The following is a 14331-nucleotide window of genomic DNA, read 5'->3' on the forward strand; positions in this document are numbered from 1 at the left end:
CATGCGGTGGTCGAGATTTATCGCTGCGCCGTGATGGAGGCCACTGCGAGTCGAGGAGTCGAGCTTGGGAATTTGGCTTTTTTTGTTTTGTTTGGTTTCTTCCGTCGATCGGGGGGGGGGGGGCAAACCGTGAAACGTAAAAATGTGAAGTATGGCGTTTGGTCGGCCGGAGTCCAGTGCCTGTGTGCGCGCGCGCTCCCCTAACGTTGCCCCTCGGCCGTGTTTGCGAAAGTCGAGGCAGAATGCGGAATGCGCGGGACGGGAGCTCGGGTTGGGCAGTAAAATCTTCACGCACGCGATATTTACAAAACCCGTGGCGGCGGCGCTCCGAGCCCGCCGACCTCCCATGACCCCCCGCCACCCGCCACGAAACAGGCGCTCGTCGGCCAGTGGCGTGAACTCTGAAACAAAATGGTCGTGTGTTTTTCCGATCTTGGACTCCTGCAAAAAAAGGCTCTCGCCTCCATCTGCGAAGCATGCTCTTTCCACATCGTTTTTCTCTCTCTCGCTCGCTCGCTGGTTCCTCAGTTTGTTGATGTTGGATTCGTTCTCCAAGCACAGGTTTTGTTTTTTTTCCCCCTCCGGGACTGTCGAGTGACAGAAAGACTAAAACAATTTCGTGCAACTTAACAAAGAAAATCTCTGCCCCCCAAACCCCCCCCCCACCCCCCGGCCAGCGGGCTTTGCCACCTAAGAGCGCTCGCCGGAGTGGCGCGCCCCGTCGCCACGAAACACGCCCGTCGGATGTGCGCACCGTGAGCCCGCGCGCACAATGCGAGCCGCTTCCCCCCCCCCTCCTTGGCAGCCGATTATTTGGCAAAACAATTGCAGCTCCGCCGTGTCCACCGACCTCTCCCCGTGCAGCCACGCACGGCGGCGGCGGGGAGGGGGTGATGGAGGGTGGGTGGGGAGGCCTGAGAAGCCAGGCCGCTTTTCTCTCACCGGCCCCACCGGCCGGGACGTTTCCGGGAACCGCTGCGCCCATGGCGCCCGGGGTTGAGGAGGTGCTGCCCCGGGGAGCGTTGGGCACCGCCTCTGCTTTTCCTACCCAACGACGGGAAATTTTCACCGCGCTCCTTCACGCCGCACCAGCATGTAGTACGTTCCGTATTTCCCGCACCTCCGATTTAGCACGGTACGCCATCCTTACAGCGCAAGAAGGCCACCGTGAGGGAGGGCACTGTGCTTCCCAGACAGGGTATAGTCTGCAAGTAGGGGCTGATGTTGCGATGCGATTTAATTCAACCTGAGTAATTTGTAATTGAGTACTTCTTCAAACTGGGAAAATTGGACCATGACAGCTTGTTTGGCGTAGAAAATCATCGCAGGATCTTGTTCATACAACCGGCAGCATTAACCAGAAACCTCTACAATGAACGGCAAAGGCCCTTCCGTTCCGCTACGTAATTTGCGGCTCGCTGGGTTAATGGCCGTTGTGAAAATTCCTAAAACTGTCAGTTTAATTGTGACGTTTAATTTTTTCATTCTCTCTTCAGGATTCTGTTTTGTTGCCAAGCACGTCATCGTTTTGCCTGCAGGGTGTTTTGGCCAGAAAGGGATCGATTGTGGAAAGGGAAATTCCATTTGCACTGCTGTGAGATGCTCTTGTTGTTGACTGCCGAAGTGCACATGCAGTCAATCCACGGCTGGGTGAGGGCCTTGCCACGTTGTGCGCATCGATGGGGGTTATTTGACCATACTTCACCACATTTGTCAGTGCAGGGTGTTGAAGTTCAGAGAGGGGGGGGTAGGACCGGTTTAGATATCACTTGCCGCTGTGATGACATCGCTCTTCGGTGTGCAATGGTAAAACGGTGAGCAGTACAACAATTGATTTGGGTGCAACTGCCCTCTGCTGAGAGTGTGGCCCTGCAGCAGTCTACACCGCCTGGTCTACGCGCAGGCGTTTTGGGCTGTGTGGAACAGACGTTGTAGGCACCCATCCTAACGGCGCTGTATATCTCAGCGGGGCCTTACCTGGTAAAATATTTATTTTTTTATTTTTTAGGAATCGCCGTAGTGCGGCGTCGTGATAAAGCCGCCCTGTGCGTGCTCGGTAACGGACGTCGAAGTTTCGGTGAGCAAAAAAAAAACAACCGTGAAAAGTAAAAAATAAACGCTCGCACGGCCAAATCCGCTGACCAGAGTTAAAGCAGCGGCCGGGGCCATGAGCCGATAACGGTGATTTAATCAGCGGCAGCCAATTGCACAAAAAACGCATTTCAAGTGAAAACTTTTTTTTCCTTTAACTCGCTCGACTTTGAATAACAAGCTGCAGGGAAAGTTTTGCTTGAGGTGTTTATCTGAAAGGGCTTTTTTTTTACACAAACCAGTAGGCAGCAGTGCTCGTAATTTGAATCAAGAGTCATAAGCCGAGTGGACGCAAACCCGTGGAGTTTTTGGTCGAGTCTCAGTGTGTGGGCTTTGTGTAATTATTCTCTTGGTCTAATCCACCAAATCGGCCAAACACTTTGCCCACTGTCAGTTGTTGGGTGTTGATGTCAGCGCTGTACAATTCAATATTATCAGGTCAGCCACTGACTGGCTGGATTACTCTATGGTCGAGTGAGTCGCTTGCAGTCAGGTTGGCTGGGTGGCCTCATCATCCTTCTGGCGGTCGATAAAATGAGCAAAACACTTTGTTGCAAAGTCAACGGTGGTTTGTCCTACGGACGGATAGTCTTTCCCTCCGCCAAAGGACCCCGCCACGCCGGCTCACGCCTGTGAACGCGAGATTAGCACCGGTGCCTCGATGCCCCCTTCTTGAGCAGGAAAGCACCTCCACTATTGACCATGTTTGGTCTTCCTTCGGCGCACCGCCCCCTCTAATAACGTCACCAAATGATCTCGGCCTGCGCTTTCGCCCCAAGACTCAATGGCGTCGCTTCGGCACCGTCGGTAATGAACGCTCCGGCGCTCCGGTGGGCGGCGGCCGCATCCTTCGTCACCGTTGCAACGAACGTTCGAAACGCCGTCGACGCGTGTCTCCTTCGCTAATATCGCCGGTACGCAGAGAGGGGCAGGCAAAGTCCTCTCCTCCGGAATAGGCCTTGCTTTACCCGTGGTCTAACGTGCGGGAGTGGGAGGGGGGTGCACACTTCCAACTCTACGCCGCTCCATTCGTTGAGTTTCCATTTTGGTGTTGTGCGTGAATGATTTGCGTGCTTCATAGGCCCTCTTTGCCACTCCACTGCTGGATGAGAAGGCCTCCCCCATGCCGTGTCGGTCGTAGGGCTTGTTTGACCGCACGTCATCAAGCCGGTCGGTGTGCTTCCCAGTGCTCAGCCTGCAGCCTGTTGCACGTCAAACGCACAAAGGTGCTTCTAGGTAACTAATATAAATCATTAAACCTAAGTAAATGTACAAAACCGAAGCGTAGACAAAGACGCTTGGAGAGATGCATGCATGGAATTGCTTAGAACGAGGAGCACGCAGATTAGAGAACAACACATTGCACCTCCGACGAGCACGGTTCGGCTACGTACGGTGCGAAAGAAGTGTAACGTACATACGCACATCGACAGCAAACAAAAGTAGTAGCTGGGCCCGTAGGGGACACGTTGCTCGACGGGGTAACGGGCGAGACCGATGACCGAACGGCAGCTAAAGGAGAGAACGCGTCCGAGTGGACGGCCACCGCCGAGAATGGCGCGCCCACGAGATGGGTTCTCAAAACTGTCGACTGAAAACGTATTTTTTTTTATTTTACCGGGTGACGCCCCGCAGAGCTACGTAGCTCTTTTTCAGAAGCGACCCGGCCACAAATGATAGCTCGGTGTAAGATGGCTTATCGCGTGGAAATTTTGAAGCAGCGTAATACCTAAATGCGGAGAGGAAAAACCAGAGGACCTGGAGAGAAATCCACGTGACCACCATGGGAAGAACATGCACACTCCAAATATACAGCAGCAGGCATCAGGGTCGGGATCGAACCCATGAGTCTCCTGCATACCAGGCGAGGTAGTCAACATCTCGCCACCGCAGCGCCCCCCGCGGTGCTGGGAGGCTTTCATCCAGCAGTGGATAAACCATGGCTGCTGCTGCTGACGACGATGATGATGATGCTGAAACGTCCAACCCGCCAGCGTTGCGCCTCCTTGGCGCGCGGCAAACAACCACTCTCCACCGCCCGCCGCCCCACCGCGTGTGTTTTGGTTCATTTTTTGTTGTTCTCTCTTCCTGCTGCCCGACAATGGAGGTGGAGGGTGACTGCGAGTGAACTCTGCTACCGCCGTAAACACAGATGGTGGGGCGGCGGGGGTGGCGGCAGGGGCGGGCGCCTTTTTTTGATAATTTACAGCGAATGATTTGTAAATAAACACAGAGGCCAGAGCGCGCGATCGCGGGACGTGGAGATGTGGGGGTGGCGTGGGGGGGCAGTGGTGGTGGCGGCGGTTGTGACGCACCGTTTCTCCGTCGAGCAGTCCGGGTTTGGTACGCGTTGAACTGTCCCACCCAGAGCTTTCATTTGAACATTGGCTCCCAATGATTACATTGTATTCTTATTGTTATTATTACACTTTAACACGTAGGTTTTCCGCGACCAATGTTATCCATAATAGAGACTTTTTGGGTTCGATCGCGTAAATAAAAATGTTGTTAAACCCACCACCACCCAACACAGCCAATTAGTAAGGTTTGTCACTTAAACAAGTTGGTTTACTCTCCAACACACAACCGGTGTGCTGGAGTAGTAGCTAATACTGGTAGGAACCTCCTGGTTACACCAGCCCACAGGGGATTATTGTGTCTGTCCGTCCGTCGTGCATCCAAAAATGGGAGGGGTGGGGCTGGGTAGAAAGGGGAGGGTGGGGAGGGGCTGGGTGGAGAGGGGCTGGGTGGGGGTGGGAGGGGTGGGGCTGGGTGGGGAGGGGCTGGTCACCATGTGGTGCCCTTATAAAACTCAACGTTTAACCTACTCACGCCGGCTTGTGCCCGCCCTCACAGTCGGCCATATTTGCGGAATACACCACGCCGCCGTTGACCCTGGCCATTGACCGAGCAACCCAACGTTCCTACCAGCTCCCTCCGCAGGAATGTGTTTGGCACGTGTTGTTTACGTGACAAACCTTACTAATTGGCTGTGTCAGGTGGTGGCGGGTTTAACGACACATTTATGTTTACGCGATCTAACCCGTAAAAACCTCTTGGATATTATTACACTTGTTTACCCAGGAAAAATCCTCGCTGAATCTCAAGGCCCTGCCAAAATTGTCAAAGTTAGCGGTGCGATGTTGCTGCTGCTGCTGCTACATGCGATTCCAATCGGGTAGATTCTCCGGTTTTGCGTACTTAGTGTGCTTGGGGGAAAAATAAATATTTATATAATAGCAAAATATTTACTTATATAATATAAAATATATATTTTTTTCTACGCTGAAGGTTGGTTTAATTATTAGCTTCTCACTCATGACTCGGGACCGCACGTGACCTTTAAATAATAAAAAACACAAGGCGCCAATGTATGTCTTCACCCATTCTGGACAGGTAAAATTCAAAATATTGTTTTATAGCCGAGCCTTTGTTTGTTTTGCATTATCTTGGTATTTTTTTTTGTTTTATCCGGGCCACCCCCACCACCTTCTTCTTGCTCTGGATAATTTGCCATCATCGCCTTCATGACTGGCAATGCCAACACCACAATTATTATCTGCCATCGTAATCATCCCATCACCGCCGCCGCCGTCACCGTCATCTGTTGCAAAGGCTCTGGATCTTGAAAGCCTACGGCACGCCTCAATGATGGGGGCCCCTGTTTTATAACAACTAAATAACGTAGTCGGGTTTCGTGGAAACAAAACAGAATTCCAGTTTGCTTCCTTCATGTGGGTTGCGCCGTTCCTGAACCATGCGGTCCGCTGTACAGTACAACTAAATATAAAATCACTGGCTCCGCAAAAATAGTGGGCGCCCGCGTACGCCAGATGTTTAACAGAGACGCACACGCCCCCACGTTTCCTTAAACAACCTCGGGTTTTTTTCTTTTGCACAGGAAGAGCGATCTGAGCGCTCGCCAAGCCCTGCAGATGCCGTCTCTTTCTCCTTTCTCTCCTCGCTCTCCCCTCGCTCTCCCCTCGCTCTCCCCTCGCTCTCTCCTTTCTCTCCCCTCGCTCTCTCCTTGCTCTCCTCGCTCTCCCCTCGCTCTCACCCTCGCTCTCCCCTCGCTCTCTCCCCGCTCTCTCCTGGCTCTCTTTTTTTACGATCAGTGGAAACAAGAAGATGATCGGTGTAGTCGGCACTTTGCTTTGTTCATCATTTCGTATTTTTTTTTAATGCTTTGCTTTATATAACCCCCCCCCTCTCTACCCCCTCTCGCTCTCTCCTCCCTCTCCCCGCTCTCTCTCCTCGCTTTCTCCTCGTGCTCTGCTTACACGCTCCTTGCACAGGCTACTCTCTCTCATCCTCTGCACGCCGGCGTGAAGTCACCCACCTCCGTCGCCATACTAATCTTCCTCGTCTTTGGTAATTTCATCATCATTGCTGTCATCCTCTTCATCATTGTCATCATCATCATCATCGCCGTCGTGGTCTCGGCATGGCCGCCGTCATCTCCGTCACAGTTTTATCGTTCCACGTTGAAATGTTGCGCACAGTGGCAGCCGCGTGACTGAGTGAGTGAGCAAGTGATGAGTGACCGCCCATTTGCATGTGGAGAAAGCAGATTGGTAACTAATACTGCAACAGCAGTTTCCCTAATTCTCAAGATGTAAACATTTGATTTAAACTGGAAGCAGTACCCGATGTGATAGAGAAACTCTCTTGGCAACAATGGTGGAAGATTACAGAGGGAATAACGTGGCTAGACTAATCAAACAACGGAATGCTATTGAGAACGAAGAAATGACACCGGTGGTTATTAATTATTCCAAAGACCGGATGCATCACCCTTGCAGATTCACAGTTACAAAGGGCGGCCGAGTTGCTGCTCGTCTGCAGAACCTTGGCGTATGAGCGGTGAATGGAATGAAACCTCTTGAGGTCGGTATCTTGGAAGTGATCAGCAATTAGAGGTCTCGGTGACAAATCCCGGCTAAATTATATTTTTTGGAATAATTCCCAACACTTTGGTCAGGCCACTGCCGGTACGAAGAAGGCCCTCGCTGCCCCGGTGCCGTGTCGCCCGCCAACCGGCACTCGCGGTGTTCGGTGCGGGTTGGCGACGGAAGCGGTAGCCGGGAGGGTGCTCGCCGAACCAGGCCATAGGTCACCCGACACTGGCGTTAGCCGTGGCCGGGAATCGAACCCTCGTCACGAGAATCGTAGCACGCCGAGCAAAGCACTGCGCCCGGGGATGAATCTGTACTAAAAGATCACATTTAATCATCGCCGTGTATTTGCTGCTTCGGTGCCCGGTGCGCGTTTGCGTTGTGCCGTTGTTGTGCCGCGTGCTGCACACCGCACTGAGCCGAACGACGGCATAGTACGGTCCCGAAACAACAACAACAACAACAACGCGTCGGAGTGCTACAAAATCGCATTTCACGCTGTGCACATTCTAAGCAGCGGCCCGCCCAGCTCTGCGGCTGTGCCAGACGACAGAAGCGGTGGCCTGAAATTGCGGCCGGAGGTGAAATGGGGTGAGCCTGCAGTGTGTGGCACGGTGTGCGGGGGAGCGCCCTGGCTTTTGGCGTAATTGAGCCATGGGCGCCGAAATGGACGTTGAAGCCCGAGGAGTGAAGTGGACCCGCTGCGTGACCGCGACCGTCGGCACCCCCCACGTCCTTAATTGTGAAATTGCGCTCGTAAAGAAGATGATAATGGTGATGGTCGTGAATGTGTCTACGAGTTATGCGTCACGTTTCAGGGCCGTCTAATTGTTTTTTTTCTTTCGGAATGCCGATTAGCCACCCGCAAAAACAACATCCAGCTTTCGTGATATGCATCGGTGGTAATTTGTGGTCGTCGGCATCATCAGCCGTGATTGATCCGCTGCTGGATGAAGGCCTCTGTTATGTTTCCGATTTAACATGGTTGGCTACGTACGGTGCGAAAGAAGTTCTACATGCATACATACATACATAAATGCATCATACATGTTCAGTAGGGCTTGATGACCACGGTGGCAAGAGGCCCTTTGGTAGTCCTATATAGAGGTGTCGGTTCGATTTTTTGTAGTCGATTCTTACGCCCATGGTTCGTGCATCGGATCGTACTCCACATCGCAATCAATTACCGTATTTCTCCGGACTGTACGACGCAGCCCAAACATGTGCCCGGTATTGATAAAATCGTACAAATATGGTTACACACAGACACACACACCCCTACCCGATTTATTATTATCAGACGCATTCCCACCTTTTGCTTTAAAGTACTGGGGCGGCTAAAAGGGGTTTCTTATAATCTGGACAATACGGTAATTATTTTACGATTTATGCAAAGGGTACGCACGCTTGAGGCTGACGCTTCAGCGCTGTGACGTTACGGTACGGGATATTGTCTCTAAGCTGCTGGTCCAGGAGGTAAGGAGTCAAGGGGAGAGTGAGGGTGAGAGGGAAGGAGGCAGTGGGACGAGGCTTTCGGATGAGAACACTCTCCCTTCCAATTTTAGGAAGCCTCTGGTGCTTTGCACTTTTATATCTAAATTAAAAAACTAATTTCTTTTGAACTGCTTTTTTGTGTTTAGTTTGTCCCTCCGCCCCCCGCACCTCCGTTTAGCTTGTCGGGCTACGTACGGTGCGAACGAAGTTCAACGTACATACACACATGAGAAGTTCAACATACGTACGTCCTTGGATGCGACTTAAGAAGTCGGCACAGAATAGAAACACGCGGCACTCGTGGCTGAGAAGACGAGAACAGGAGGCACAGACGAGACAAAAGGGAGACGTTGAAACTCATCGTTTCTTGGGTCGAATCGCGAACTCAGGTTGTGACAGTCCGTCGGATGCGCTGCACCACGTCCGGGCGAGAGTGGGGGAGGGGTGAAATCGTCGCACGCAGCCGAGCGTTCGACCCGTGACCCCGTGACCTCCCCAGTCGCACTGGGGTTACTCGGGTGTCATCGTCTTTGCCTGTCGAGGGTTTCAGTGGTGGGCCCAGAGCCCTCGGGTCGTGACCATGTGGGCTCCCACGAATCAATAAAAAGAAACAGGGGTTTGTCATGGGAAGAAGACCGTCTTGCAGGGCTGGAAGAGCGGGGGGGGAAAACGTACAGATTCCCCAGTGTGTTCGGCCACCTCGACGGGAGTACGATCCCGGGAAAAAAACCAGGACAAGGTGGCGACGCTCGTAGGGAGAGAGTCGAGTTTGGGTGCCGGCGGCGGTGACCACTGGGAGGTGGCCGAGCGAGGCTGTGGCGAGTTCATTGCCGCCGCGTTGTGAGAAAACGCCGCGGGGCTGGGAGCCGGCACGTGAAGTGGCTTGGCTCGTTTGGTCAGTCGGAAGCCACAAAAGGCAGGGGGGGAACACGATGTCCAGGGAGAGGAATGAGATCGCATCGGGCACCGCTCGGTCATATACAGTACTGTGTACACATGCGTGCTTTCCGTGTTCCGTGCGTGTCTGCGTGTGTTGAGCGCGCGTGTGGGGAGCGGCGGTGTAGCGGTTAGCGCGCTGCGCTACGAACCCGGTGACCCGGGTTCGATTCCCGCTCGCGGCCAACACCCAGTGACGATTATCTAAACCGGTCCTGGGCCTCCCCTAGGTCGACTCGGCCTCAAATGAGTATCTGGTGCGGTGTGTAAACATCGCCACTGGGGAGACAAAGGCAGCCAGGTGTGGTGCTGGCCACCCACCTCCTCGTGTGCCGTGCCGGCCTTCATAGTTGCTGCTACTCGCCGGCAGCACTTGCCCCAACGGTCCGTTTAAAGGCTATAGAGGGGCACTGGTTAGCACGAACCCAGCTCACGACGAATATATATTCGGTGACGAATATCTGAACCAGTCCGAGGCCTCCCTGAGGCCTCAAATGACTACATAGTGCAGTATGTACACAGCAGCACTGGGGAGACAAAGGCGTCCGGGCGTGATGTTGGCTATCCACCCCCGCGTTGTACCGTATAGGCCTTCATAGGTTCTTGATGGACATTTTACACCACATCTCAAATGTGACGTACCAATGTAACACACGAATGTGGCTAAATGTGTGTATGTGTGCGTTGAACTTCTTTCGCACAGTACGCAGCCAACCGTGCTAATCGGCGGTGCGGTGGCAGGACAAAAATATAAACACAAAAAGCAGTCCTAAAGAAATTAGTTTTCAATCTAGATTATTTAAAAGTGCATAACTCCAGTGGCTTCTTAACATCGGAAGGAAGAGCGTTCCAGACGGCCGATGATTTTCTGGTGATGTACGGCGATTGCCAGTGAGATGCATGTTGATACTGAATTGAATTGATGATGATGGTGGACTGCGATGAATATGAACAATGTATGCCGTAAACACAGAACAACCTGGAACAGGATGTGGGGTTTTCATGTTTTCTGAGAATGCCACATAAGCTGGATTTTCGCGGGCTCTGTGTTGTTTCACTGAAGCTAATCGCACCGTTGGCGAGCAGCCTTCCCGCAAATCGCGATCCGTTATTTGTTCGTGAAAGCGGCCGCGAGCGCGTCACAGCGGCGTTAATAATTCCGTTGATGAAGCGAGAGCGGCGATCGACCGACAGGTCGCGGCGACGAGCCGCCGGCCCGCCCCGGCCGAACGCCGAAGCGTGGCCGGGACGGTTGACGAGGGTGGAGGAACGGGCTCGCCTCGAAATGAGGACGCAGACTCGGGGATCGGTCGGGAACGTTATTCGGGGCGGCCGCGGCGCGACTGGGGGAGAAGGGCAGATGAACGGAGATTTTAATTTACGATTTACATGCGTCCGAAAGGATTTACCCGGCTCGCCCGATGGGCTGCGATGGTAATTATTGATGGCCGAGCGCACTGATGTTTGACCACTTTCATCGAGATGAATGTTATTCCCAGACAGCGTCAACGGAACGGCGAGTCGCGCTCCACCACCGTCGGTTTTATTACGATGGCCGTGATCGTTTTACGGTCACTTGTCACTCGACCGACGGATGAAGCCCCCGTCCCCACGCCGTGTCAAGCCATTGGGGTTGTTTGACCGTACTTCACCACGCTGGTCAGCGCAGGTTCGATGAAGGAGGGGGGGGGTGGGGAAGGGAGCGGTTCGGGCATCGCTCGCCTAGTCGCGGTCCGGTCCAGCTGTGCCACAGGGCAGTGGACCCAGTAAACGCGGGATCGGGTCGGTGTGTCCACGACCGTGGCGTAAAAAAACTAAACTACACGAGTCGGGTGAGACTAAAGATCTGCAGCGGGGATCTGGCAGAGGGAAGGAAGCGATGGTGGCGCCGAACGCGATGGATGAGCTTTTCTTTTTTTTTTGCTTAGAGCTTCAACCTCGCACGAGCCTCCCCGGCCACACCGACGAGGTGCGTCCTAAATGGGCGGGGGGGGGGGCGGGGGGGGGCGGGGGGGGGGCTGGGGGGGGCCCACACGGTGATGGGTTGTCAGGGGCGGCAGGGGGGGGGGGCACAATCGCTTCCGCAGGGACCCAGACCCCTGCCCCTCGCTCCACGGCTTTGCTTCGTTGGTCGTACGCGTCTGTGTTCGCGTCTGGGTCGGTGTCGGTGTTTGCGTTTTACGTTGCGCGTGAGTGTTTACGTTCTGCCGAGTCTGTTTACGCGTCCGTGTTTACGTTTGTGTTTTACACTGGTGTCACTGTTTACGCTTGTGTTATTTTTACGCCAATGTTTACGCTTTGTGTCTGTGTTTACGCTTGTGTTTTTGTTTACATTAATGCTTACATTTGTGTTATCGTTTACATGTTATTGTTTATGTTTTGGCATTTGCATCCAGTCGTTTTTAGCGGTTGTGTTTATAGTCGCGCTCGCGTTCGCGCCGCCGCTTAAGCGTGCGCGGCTCTTTGTGCTTACTTTCTCGCGTTGTGTCCCCCCTCCCCGCGTGCGCCAGCGCCGCAAACTCGTGCCCGTCGAGTCCCCGCGGCGCCGGCTCCTCGGGCTACCGGCTGGTGCGCGGCTTCGCGCCCGACCTGCAGCTCGTGGCCGAGTACGCGGCGCGCGCCGTCTCGGAGCGCGAGCAGGAGCGCGGCGAGCGCGACGGCGCCCAGGCCGACAGCCCCAAGGTGCGCGCCCGGCACCCGCATCCAGCGCCACTGAGAGCCACCTTGCACGGCCACGTAGCAATACCCGGCACCAACACCCAGCGCCACCTAGAGCCCCCCTGCAGCACCACGTAGCACACACAGCACCACCGAGAGCCACCTTGCACGGCCACGTGGCACACACAGCACCAACACCCAGCGCCACCTAGAGTCACTTTGTGCCACCGTCTGTCTGCATCGTGCCGCCCTGCAGCAAACCTCCACGGCCACGTGTCGCATCCAGTGCCGCCCTGCACACCGATACACCACCTAGTGTCGCCATTCACAACTACAGCCAGTGCCGTCTGGAGTCAACAAGCACGTGCCACCCAGCGCCAACCACTGCCACGCTGCACAGCCATCAAAAACATTTCTCATCGGAGACCTAACCGGACAGCGAGCGACAAGTCACGTGACTCGAAAGAATCCGATCAGAAGTGGCAAAGACTGCCGCAACTCTCTCGCCTCCTCCTTGCTCACTCCGTCGTGTGTAGAAAGATTATAAAAAGAATAAATACATCTGCATTAAAACAATTTAAATAATAAATACATCTGGGGAGCTGTGCGCTAGCGCGTGAGCCTGTCGCTGTGTTTCCGTTAGTGTGCCGCATGTGCGCGCGTTTGCGTGTGGGCGTTCACGCGCTTGCGTGCGTGTGTCCGTGCGTGTGTCCGTGCGTGCCTTTTTGACGTGCGCTTTGACGCACGCTCGCCGGCTGTGTCCGCCGACGCAGGACGGCTCGAAGCCCCCGTACTCGTACGCGCAGCTCATCATCCAGGCCATCACGTCGGCGAGCGACAAGCAGCTCACGCTCAGCGGCATCTACGCGCACATCACCCACAACTACCCCTTCTACCGCATGTCCGACAAGGGCTGGCAGGTGAGGCCGCGACTGCAGCGGAGCGGACCGTTGATTGTTCATGCTCTCTGTCCGTCTGTCTCGTCTCTCGCCATCTGTCTGTCTCTCTCTTTGTCCATCTATCTGTCTATACGTCCGCTCTGTCCACGTGAACACCTGTCCATCTGTCTCTATCTCTCTCTCTCTGTCCGCACGTCGAACGTTTGTCTTTTGTTTGTTTGTCCCGTCTTTCCGTCCATCCGTTTTGTTCATATATCCATCAATCTGTTAGTCCGTTCCTCCATTTGTCTGTTTGTCCTTCTCTTCGTCCACCCATTGCCCCCAATTGCGTGTACTGGTACGTGTCTGTCCATCCGCTCGCAAGGAGTGCGTGGCTGCTGGATGCTCGCAAGCCCGAGAGAGAGAGAGAGAGCGCCGCAACGTAACGGTGCCTCAGCACACATGTGTGCATGTGCGTGGGTGTGTGTGGGGAGCGGCGGTGTAGCGGTTAGCGCAATGCGCTGCAAACCTGGAGACCCGAGTTCGATTCCCGCTCACGGTCAACACCAGTGACGATTATCTGAACCGGTCCTGGGCCTCACCTGGGTCGACTCGGCCTTAAATGAGTACCTGGTGCGGTGTGTAAACATCGCCACTGGGGAGACAAAGGCGGCCGGGCACGGTGCTGGCCACCCCACCCCCTGTGCCGTTACGGCCTTCATAGGTGCTCGCTAACAGCACTTGCCCCAAGGTTGAACGGGGGATCTTTGTTTTTGTTGTCGCGCGCAGAACTCGATCCGGCACAACCTGTCGCTCAACCGCTACTTCGTGAAGGTGCCGCGCTCGCAGGAGGAGCCAGGCAAGGGCTCGTTCTGGCGCATCGACCCCACGTGCCAGGCGAAGCTCACCGAGCAGGCCTTCAAGAAACGGCGGCAGCGCGGGGCCTCCTGCTTCCGCACGCCCTTTGGCCTCCTCTCCTCACGGTGACCGCCCCCCCCCCCACAGCCCCCCCCCCCCCCTGCAGCCCCCCCCCCCACCCCTTCTCTCCCCCCCTACCTTCTCGTCCTCCGTCACCGTGCCTGTCCCTCCAACCATCTATCTTTGCCCCCTACCCACCCATCTTACCCCTCCCCGCATTGTTTTCCCGACCAGCCCCCAAACGCGCATGCGCTGTAATGGTCGTAGCTCTGCGCGAGCGCGCGCGCGTGCGTCCGCGCGCGCTATCCGTTGATAGCTCTAGTAGCCGTCGCACGTGTGCTGTAATGTTTGCAGCTGTGTGCTTTGTGTGCGCTATGGGTTGATAACTTGAGCACCTCGCATGCACTGTAATGTTCGCGGGCTGCGTGTCCGCTTTCGGTTGATAACTCTCGCGCCGCAAG

At 54.7% G+C, this 14331-nt stretch overlaps 1 protein-coding gene across 1 annotated transcript in view; it reads left to right on the forward strand.

The window, feature by feature from the left end:
- The window catches only part of LOC144940754 (uncharacterized), a 60689-nt gene that overhangs the window by 40340 nt on the left and 6018 nt on the right, over nucleotides 1–14331 (forward strand). The window contains exons 4-6 of the mRNA XM_078867146.1: nucleotides 11927–12098; nucleotides 12848–12994; nucleotides 13742–13935. Coding sequence (XP_078723272.1) covers nucleotides 11927–12098; nucleotides 12848–12994; nucleotides 13742–13935 — 513 coding nt within the window. The remainder of the gene's footprint in view (nucleotides 1–11926; nucleotides 12099–12847; nucleotides 12995–13741; nucleotides 13936–14331) is intronic.

Source organism: Lampetra fluviatilis, chromosome 23 (assembly GCF_964198595.1).
Source record: "Lampetra fluviatilis chromosome 23, kcLamFluv1.1, whole genome shotgun sequence".
Classification (NCBI taxonomy): domain Eukaryota; kingdom Metazoa; phylum Chordata; class Hyperoartia; order Petromyzontiformes; family Petromyzontidae; genus Lampetra; species Lampetra fluviatilis.